General features: G+C 43.0%; 1 protein-coding gene across 2 annotated transcripts in view; it reads left to right on the top strand.

The window, feature by feature from the left end:
- The first annotated feature begins 665 nt into the window (after positions 1 to 665).
- Positions 666 to 9,939, top strand: part of CDS1 (CDP-diacylglycerol synthase 1) — a 34,069-nt gene continuing 24,795 nt past the window's right edge. For both annotated transcript variants that reach the window (XM_053404183.1, XM_053404182.1), the window contains exon 1: positions 666 to 1,333. In XM_053404183.1, coding sequence (XP_053260158.1) covers positions 1,271 to 1,333 — 63 coding nt within the window. In that variant the 5' untranslated portion in view covers positions 666 to 1,270. The remainder of the gene's footprint in view (positions 1,334 to 9,939) is intronic.

Genomic DNA, 9,939 nt, shown 5'->3' with positions numbered 1-9,939 from the left:
GCGGCGTCGCTTCCCTCTCTCTCCCGCGCGCCCGCCTCTGCAGGATTCAGTTCCGACGAGGAGGAGGAGGAGGAGGGAGAAAGGGGGCGGGGCCGAACGCATCACCCCAGGGGGCGTGGCCCGGGCGCCGCGCGACGGGCAAGAACGGCCGGCCAGGCGTGAGGAGAAAGGGGCTGCTGAGGGAGCGAGCGAACGTCCGTCCTTGCCTCTCTCTCTCTCTCTCTCTCTCTCTCTCTCCCGTTGAGGAGTCGCTGTTTTGTGTGTGTGTGTTTGTGTGGCGGCGGCTCGCGCGGCAGTAGCAACGCTGCGGCGCCGCCTATCGCGGGTGGCGCTGTGGGTCGGAGGGAGGCAGGCGCTGAAGGGGTCTCATAGGGGGCTCCGCTGTGGTCTCCCCTCACCTTCCCCGTTCCTCCAGGGGGTGTGGGCAGAGAGGTTAGGCGGGAGAAGCGGGTGACAGGGGTGGGGGGGTGTTAGATCCCTTGGGTGCCCTCTGTAGTTGGTCGTGAGGGGAAGGGGAGACCTCCCCCCCCCCAAAAAAAACACTCGAAAGGGTTTTCAGGGGGGCCTTTGCGATTTTTTATTTTTTTTAATGTGGGGCCGAGCAGCGCCTTTTTGGGCGGGAGTCTTAATTGTGGGTTGCGCATAACGCCCCCCCCCAATCTTCTGAGGAACAGCTGAGCTTTATTTCGGGGAGAGGGGATTAGACAAGACACCTTATGTGTGTGTATGAGTCTCTGGAGTAAGAGACCCCCTCCCCACCTGCTTGTTTTATTTTATTTTATTTGAGGGAGGGTCCCCCCCATACTTTACCTAGGAAAAAAGCAAATCTTATCTCAGAGCCCATTTATTTGGGGAGAGAGGGGGCGGGACACTTAGCCAAAGAAGACCTTTTGACAGAGATCTTTTTGAAGGGCATCTGTTTTTTGGGGGGTCCCTGCTATAAGTAGCATCATGGAAAACTCCTGAGGGACCTCTCAGGTCCCTTCTGTTTGGGGTTATCCTTGCAGAGTCTTTGGAAAAGAGAGAGAGAGAGACTTCTGGTCTGTGTCTTACTTCTTTTGCAGTGGGGAGCTGATTTTGGGGTTGTTTTCCCCCCAGTTCTCTGGTTTCTTGCAAGGAGCTAGCTGGGATGTAGGAGGGTTCCAGAGGCCTAGGCTTTTGCAGTCAAAGCCTGTGAGTCGCCCCATTATTATAAGGTAGGCTTGCCCCCTGCACACACACATTCTACTTCCTGCTCCTGCTGCTGTTTTATTGACCTCACACCAGGGAAATGTCGGAGCTGAGGAGGAGAGGAGCTGGTGGAGATCATGAAACTGCAAACGTAATTGACAAGGTAAGGTTGAATGGGCCTCTTTTTCGTTTTACCTGTTTCCAGGTATGGGGACATGGAAGGTGTGAGCCCTGTCAGTTTCCGAGGAGGATCCTTCGCATACCATTTCCTCCGAGCAGATTCCACCACCCTTTCTGCTTGGGGTATGATGTAAGCAGTTCTTGTTCCCCACAGAGGATTAAGATTTGAAAGAGAGATACTTCTTTGCTGTCTCCTCTTTCACTCGGTTATCATTTCACCTCTGGGGATATGCTTGAGTAATGAAATTTGGGGCAGGTGTTTGCTTTCTTCACCTCTCTCTTAGGAAGTCACTCTTCCGTGTCAGTGACACTTGACCGTCCTTTATCCTGCGGTGAAGGTGTGGGAAAATGAAAGTCATTCTCCCTTCCCCACACCTCTGCATTTTTAACATGTTCATTACTTAACAAGGTTGAGAGTATTCAAGGTGAATTGGTAAAGCTTAAAAATGTGGATATTGTGCACCGTTCCAGTTCTGCGGTAAGAGGCTGTTCTCTCTACCTGCAGTTTGCACTCTGTGCAGAAGGTTGTTCTTTGCATCACTCCTCCCCTTGTTCTACGTTTTCACTAGCTATAGGATGTAAACAGCCGGTTCACTAATACATTGACCCTGTGCATTGGAAGGAAGTAAAAAATAAACTGCTGAATTTGTTCTTGTTAGCTTGTTTCGACACCCATGTCAGGTTATATATTTATGGTTTTCTAACTGACAGACATTTGACTCTGGGCTCAGATATAATATTTCAAGAGGAGAAGCTGTTGTTGTTCGCTAAAAAACAACAACCCCCCCCCTTTCATGGATATCTGTGCATTGGTTTTGTGCCTATTAGCCCTTAGGCAGAGGGGATGAAACAATTCATTAGCAGTTGTGTTTCTGCCTTACGTAAACTGTATGTGATTTTAAATACTGAAACGTAGGCTTTTAGAAGTATGTGTCATTCCTACGACTGAATATTAAAGCTGACACTATATAAAGCATAACAGAGGCATCTTAATGAAATAATAATGCCAAGATTTTAAATATGTCTAGACCATGTATGTATGCTTTGCCAAAAAATGCACCATTCTTTTAGTGCTAGGGAAGAAATGGAAATGGGTGACCCCGGGGTTTTTTTTGCCTTTTAAATTCTAGCAGAACTTGGAAATGAAAGGTAGTGGTATTGTAGTGGTGTTGTCAGTAAATTCAGTTGTTTTAGGCTGCTGAATACACCTGAGCAAGCAAGCCAGTTTTTCAAACTTTCTAACTTCAGGAAGTGATGGAATAAAGAGAGAGAGAGAAAGAAATGGATCCTGTTTTCAAGCTCATAAACTTAAAACAGAAGGCATAAAAGAGAAGGGGACTGGAGGGAAAAGGTAGAATAAGATCACTTCTTCAAAGATGAAACAAAATTGTATCAATCAGGCTGATCTTCCCATATTGAGCTGATCTTCCCTGTTCTTGCTTGAATAGCAGTTGCTTGCTCTTCTTCCTTTGGCTGAAGGATGAGGCTGGAGTTGCCTTTCCCCTTGCTTTTTTTCTACATCTCCAGGGCAACGGACAGTTGGAGCAGAGTGTTCTTTCAGGGGGTGGGGGGAATACAGGTTCCCTGTAGCTGTTCTGTTTCTGGCCAGTGAATGGGGCCAAGATGGTCTGCTCCTTGCCATAATGATCTTCTTGGGATGCATAGGGAGCAGCTTCCTCATGGCTCTTGGTCTCATACCTGATGACAGAAGGCAGAGTATCCTGCCTTTCAGCTCTGCAGTCCCAGGTTCATGGGGCAGGGGTGGTGGTGGAGAGAAGTAGCAGTGATTATACTCTCTCGAATTTTGTATTATGCCATGCCTGTCATGGCAGCCATTTTCTGACTACTGCCTGCACCACTTTTTGCTGGTCAAAAAAGGTTGGCGACCCCTGTTTGACGTTACCCACCACTCTCCAACACAAGAACCTTCATCTATCATAAACAAAACCGTACGGTAATTGTCTGTAGGGATGCGGGTGGCCCTGTAGCTTAAACCACAGAGCCTAGGACTTGCCGATCAGAAGGTCGGCGGTTTGAATCCCCACGACGGGGTGAACTCCCGATGCTCGGTCCTTGCTCCTGCCAACCTAGCAGTTCGAAAGCACTTCAAAGTGCAAGTAGATAAATAGGTACCGCTCCGGCGGGAAGGTAAACAGCGTTTCCATGTGCTGCTCTGGTTCGCCAGAAGCGGCTTAGTCATGCTGGCCACATGACCCGGAAGCTGTACCCCGGCTCCCTCGGCCAGTAAAGCGAGATGAGCGCCACAACCCCAGAGTCGGCCACGACTGGACCTAATGGTCAGGGGTCCCTTTACCTTTTTTTTTTTTATAATATTTTTATTAAACAATTTTTATATTCATACAAACAAAACATACATAAACAAACAAAAGACAAAAACAAAACAAGAAACAAGTACCATTTCATGTCCTAATTTCTTAAACCTTTCTTCTTCGACTTCCTCATGCCTCCCGTTTCTGTATTCCAAATTCTAATCAATTGTTCAGCAAATCTTCCCTTATTTTACTATAAATTTAAGCTAATCATCCTTATTCTCCTTGTCTTAACCATTACTAATAGTAACCATTTACTTTAGTCCAACATCATTCTAACTGTCATTAATTTTATAATATTTCTTTAAATAGTCCTTGAACTTTTTCCATTCTTCTTCCGCCGCTTCTCTTCCCTGGTTTCGGATTCTGCTCGTCATCTCTGCCAGGCTCATATAGTCAATCACCTTCATCTGCCATTCTTCCAGAGTGGGTAGATCTTGTGTCTTCCAGTACTTTGCAATGAGTATTCTTGCTGCTGTTGTAGCATACATAAAAAAGGTTATGTCCTTCTTTAGCACCCCTTGGCCGACAATACCCAAGAGAAAGTCCTCTGGTTTCTTAGGGAAGGTATATTTAAATACCTTTTTCAGTTCATTGTAAATCATTTCCCAGAATGCCTTAATCTTCGGGCACGTCCACCAGAGGTGAAAAAATGTACCTTCCTTTTCCTTACATTTCCAACATTTATTGTCAGGCAAGTGGTAGATCTTTGCAAGCTTGACTGGGGTTATGTACCACCTATAAATCATTTTCATTATATTTTCTCTTAAGGCATTACATGCCGTGAATTTCATCCCGGTGGTCCACAACTTTTCCCAGTCAGCGAACAAAATATTATGACCAATGTCCTGAGCCCATTTAATCATAGTTGATTTAACCGTTTCATCTTGTGTATTCCATTTCAGCAGCAAGTTATACATTTTTGACAAATTCTTAGTACTGGATTCTAACAGTTCAGTCTCTAATTTTGATTTTTCCACCTGGAAGCCAATTTTACTGTCCAATTTAAACATTTCATTTATTTGATGATAGTGCAACCAATCTCTCACATTCCCTTTTAATTTTTCAAAACTCTGCAGTCTCAATTTGTCCCCTTCCTTTTCCAAAATTTCCCAATATCTTGGCCATTTCGACTCCATATTTAACTTTTTAACTGCCTTAGCTTCCATTGGCGACAGCCACCTTGGAGTTTTATTTTCCAGCAAATCTTTATATCTAACCCAGACATTTAATAGTGCTTTTCTGACAATATGGGTTTTAAAACTTTTATGCGCTTTAACCTTGTCATACCACAGATATGCATGCCGCCCAAAAATATTGTTAAAACCTTCCAAATCCAAAATGTCCGTGTTCTCAAGAAGCAGCCAATCTTTTAGCCAGCAGAAAGCTGCCGCTTCATAGTACAATTTAAAGTCTGGCAGGGCAAACCCCCCTCTTTCCTTTGAGTCCGTTAATATCTTAAATTTTATTCTGGGCTTCTTGCCCTGCCAGACAAATTTAGATATATCTTTCTGCCACTTCTTGAAACAGTCCATTTTATCCATTATTTGTAATGCTTGAAACAAAAACAACATTCTTGGCAATACATTCAATTTTATAACTGCAATTCGACCTAACAAGGAAAGCTTCAAGTTTGACCAAATCTCCAGATCTTTTTTCACTTCTGTCCAAGTTTTTCCATAATTGTCTTTAAATAAATTCACATTCTTAGCTGTCATATTCACACCCAGGTATTTCACTTTTTTAACCACAGTCAACCCCGTCTCATTCTGAAACCTTTCTTTTTCAATCTGTGTTAAATTTTTCTCCAATACCTTAGTCTTTAACTTATTCAATTTAAATCCTGCCATTTGACCAAACTCTTGAATTATTTCCAAAACTCTTTTCGTACTAGCTTCTGGCTCTTGTAAAGTAAGTACTAGGTCATCTGCAAATGCTCTCAATTTGTATTGTTTAGCTCCGACCTGAACCCCTTTGACCAACTGGTCCTTCCTAATCATATTAAGCAAAACCTCCAGGACCGATATAAAAAGTAATGGGGAGATAGGGCACCCCTGACGTGTCCCTTTTTCAATCTTGAACTCTTCTGTTACCACATTATTTACAATTAATTTTGCTTTCTGTTCAGAGTATATTGCACCTATACCATTTTCAAACCCTTGGCCTACCCCCATCCCCCGGAGGTTCTTCAGCATGAAACTCCAAGATATATTGTCAAAGGCTTTCTCGGCGTCCACAAATATCAAAACAGCCTTAGTGTTTATATTCACTTCCAACTTCTCCAAAATGTCAATTATATTCCTTACATTATCCGACAAATGCCTTTTCGGGAGAAAGCCCGCTTGGTCCCCATGAATCTCCTCCATCAAAACTCTTTTCAGTCTCTTTGCTAAAACATCAGCAAAGATTTTGTAATCCACATTTAGTAACGAGATGGGTCGGTAGTTCTTAAGTTGGGTCTTTTCAGTCTCTGTCTTTGGTATAAGTGTAATGTAGGCCTCCCTCCACGTGTCTGGTGCCCTTCTCCCCTCAATGATCTCATTACAGACTTCCTTCAAAGGTTGTATGAGCCCTTCCTTCAAAACTTTGTAATATTTGGAAGTCAATCCATCCGGTCCAGGTGATTTGCCCAACGTCATGTTTTGAATGGCATCTTCTATTTCCTGTGCTGATATCTCCTGGTTCAAAATTGTCTTACTTTCCTGCGAAATCTTTTTCAGCCCATTTTTCTCGAGGAATTGTTGTATATCTGTTTCTTTCTGCGGTCCTTGTGTATACAGTTGTCTAAAGTAGTTCTGAAAACAGTTCCTAATTTCCACTGGGTTGCATATGTTCTTTCCCTCCACTTCTAAATTTGTTACCGTGTTGAGTTTTTGTCTCTTCTTTATTTGCCAAGCCAATAGCTTGCCACATTTATCTGCAGATTCAAAAGTCTTTTGTCTCATTTGTTTAATTTTCCACTCTATTTCTTGATTCATCAGTTCCATATATTGTGTTTGGTACAGTTTAATTTCTCTTAAAATCTCTTGCGATTTTGGCTTCAGTCTTAATTTCCTTTCCCCTTCTTTTATCTTTTCCAAAATTTTCTCTTTCCTCTCATTTTGCTTTCTTTTCTTTAATGTATTTTGTTGTATCAAAAACCCTCTCATCACGGCTTTACTTGCGTCCCATACTATTCTTTTTTCTACTTTAGTCCTTAAATTGATTTCGAAGTAATCTTTCAGAGTTTTTTGGGCCTTTTTACAGATCTCCTCGTCTCTAAATAAGGTGTCATTCATTCTCCATCTGAAGGAACCAGTTGTTGTTTGCTTCATCACCATCTTTACTGCGTTATGGTCGGAGAGAGTTTTTGGGCAGATTTCCACTTTCTTTATGTTCGACGCCATACTGCTAGTCACCCAGATTTGGTCAATCCGAGTCCATGTCATTTTGGCTTCAGAAAAGAAGGTTCCCTCTCTCTCTAATGGGTGTTTTGTTCTCCAAATATCAATCAAGTCCATATTGTCAGTCATTTCAAAAAAAGTTTTTGGTAGTCTTCCATCTTTTGTGACTACCTGTCTTTGTGCTTTATCCATATTTGTTGAAACTACTCCATTCATGTCCCCCATCATGATTAATTTATAATCCATATAGTCCATTAAAGTCTCATGCAACTTCTTAAAAAATTCTACTTTCCCTTCATTTGGTGCATATATTCCCACTATCAAAAATTTTTCTCCTTGGAATTGAATTTCAATTGCCAAATATCTTCCTTGGTCATCTTTAAAGATTTGTTTCGGTTGCAAATTTTCCTTTGCGTAGATCACCACTCCTCTCTTTTTTACTCTGTCTGAAGATGTAAATTCTTGTCCCAATCTCTTATTTATTAATAATTTCCTGTGTGCTCTTGTCACATGAGTCTCTTGTAGGCAAATCAAGTCCAATTGGTCTTTCTTTAAAGCGTGAAATATATTTTTCCTTTTTCGGGGATTGTTTAGACCGTTACAATTCCAGGTTAGAAGTTGCAAAGCCATGATGGGGTTACTTGGTTCCTCCTACAGCTCCCAGTTGTTGTTCGTCTTTTGTCGGTGGTTCTGTGTCCGTATCTAGTGATCCCTTGCTTGAAGGATGTCCTTCCCCTGGATAGGTCTCTTTCTGTAGGTCTTCTTCGTGTTCTCCCAGGAACTTGTCTTTATCACTCACTGTTTTTATTCTTCTTTTCTTCCCCTTGTATTTAAAAGACAGGCCTTGGGGAAACTCCCACCTGAATAGTATGTAGTTCCTTTTCAGCAGTGTCACCAAATCCTTGTAAGGACCTCTTGCATCCAAAATACTTTTGGGAATGTCTTTAAAGATCTCAATATAGAAATCTTCAATTCGAAGGGTTGTTTGGTAGTGCAGGTTCAATATTTTGTCTCTCTCTTCTTTGGATCTTAAAGTTATCAGGCAATCTCTGGGTCTATTCTTCCTCTGTCTTGTTCCCAACCTGAATGCACTCTCTATCTTGAACTCTTCTTCTTTCAGCTCCTGCTTCCAAAAGTCAGAAAACTCTTTTGTCAAGTAATCCACCAAGTTGTCTCCTTCCTTTTCCGGCACAAGTCTGATCCTTAGGTTCTTCTCCTTGCGTTGCATATCCTGCATAGAAAGTGCCAGTTCATACTCCTCTAGCTTCCTGTGCACCGGTGGAAATTTTTCCTCAGCAGCAGTAGCGATTTCCTTAGCTTCCTCAGCTATCTTTCGTGTTGTGGATGAATCTTCCAGTAGTTTCCCAATTGCTTCTGCATTGGAGTTCACTTTGTTCCCGAGGTCAGTTATACTTTTAGTATTTAAATCAATTTTCCCAGAAATTTCTTCAATTTTCTTATTTGTTTCAGCACCTTGCTTCTTTAGTTCCTCTAAAGAGTCATTTATTTTCCCCAATGCCTTTGCAAACGCTTCTTCAGAAGACATTGTTTTCACTTTTACCTTTGTGACAGCTGCAGTTCCCGAGGCCCCTGATACAGAGGCCCTTCTTTGCATAGAAAGATCGGCTTTGTATTGTCTACCAGATCTCAAAGTTGTTTCCTGTGAGTCTTCTTTCTGTTTACCATCTGCCATAACAAAGTCTTTCACTCAAGGTCATTCCCACACTTTTAAGCTGTCAGAAGAAAAAAGTTCTCAGGTTTTAAATTCCACTTGTTGCTGAAACTGTTCACAAATCCTCTAGAGGGCGTAAAGTCAGTTCTTAAACTTCAAGTTGTTCCCACACCTTCCAAAAGGCAAAAGCCCTCCTAGTCCCTTTCTTTGTAAAAGATCCAAATCAATAGTATCCTGCAGATAACTTGCTATGTAGCAAAATAGAATGTTTCAAGTTGAGAGTAGCCAAAGTCAATATTACAGTTACTTTCTAACCTTTTTGTAGCGACCGTCCTTAGCCGGTTCCTTTCCTCCGGCAGTCCGACCCCCAGGTAAAGGAGCAGCGGAAAACAGTTCAATTTCTTTTAAAACAGGCAGGGAATCCCTTTAAAGTCTTCTTCCCCCCCCCTCCTGCCTTCTGGGGAGGGAGTTCTTTACTTGGTGTTGGATTTCTTAGCTCGCAAACTCTCCTGTCAAAAGTTACGGCTTAAATGCCTTTCGCTTTAATCTTGCTGCAGAACGGAAAGCAGACTTCCTTTTTAGTGCTTGTCCGTCTCGGTGCCCAATTTCTTTAGTTTTAGCGTCCAATTTTAATATAAGCTCAATCCTACTCACGGAAAGTTGCTCTTTTTTAATCCGAATTCACCAGAAGAAGTCAGCGCTCTCCGCTAATGGCGACGCGGCTTCGCTTCGCAGGCTGGGTGAAAGCGACTCTCAGCACCGCTCCACACACCCTCCGCTGATCCGTAGCCTTTAAAAAGGCTATTTCACAACGTCGGGGGGGCGCAAAGGTGCCCGCCGAGTCTCCAGTTCACAGGCTACGCGCCTGTGATTTTTGAGGGTCCTAGCTCCGCCGTGAGCTACGGGACCCAAACCCGCGAAGCAGATCTCTCCCGGAGCTCCGGGAGAAATCCGCCATTAAGCGCTGGCGCTAACCCGGAAGTCGCGCTAACCCGGAAGTCCCTTTACCTTTACCTTAATTGTCTGTTAACTTTATTGTAAACTTGTTTGCATGTACACCTGATGTTGGAAAGAGCACACTGCATCCTGGGGGCAGCAAAGAAGTCCTTCATTGGTGCCATAATCTCTGTCACACTGGGCTGGCAATCCCTGATCCTTTGGTGCATGCCTTTTTTATTATTAAAAAAATGGAGTATTCAGTCAT

The sequence above is a fragment of the Podarcis raffonei genome, chromosome 9 (genome assembly GCF_027172205.1).
Source record: "Podarcis raffonei isolate rPodRaf1 chromosome 9, rPodRaf1.pri, whole genome shotgun sequence".
Lineage (NCBI taxonomy): Eukaryota > Metazoa > Chordata > Lepidosauria > Squamata > Lacertidae > Podarcis > Podarcis raffonei.
The sequence above is the reverse complement of the archived record's forward strand: the minus strand, read 5'-3'. Positions and strand labels throughout refer to the sequence as shown.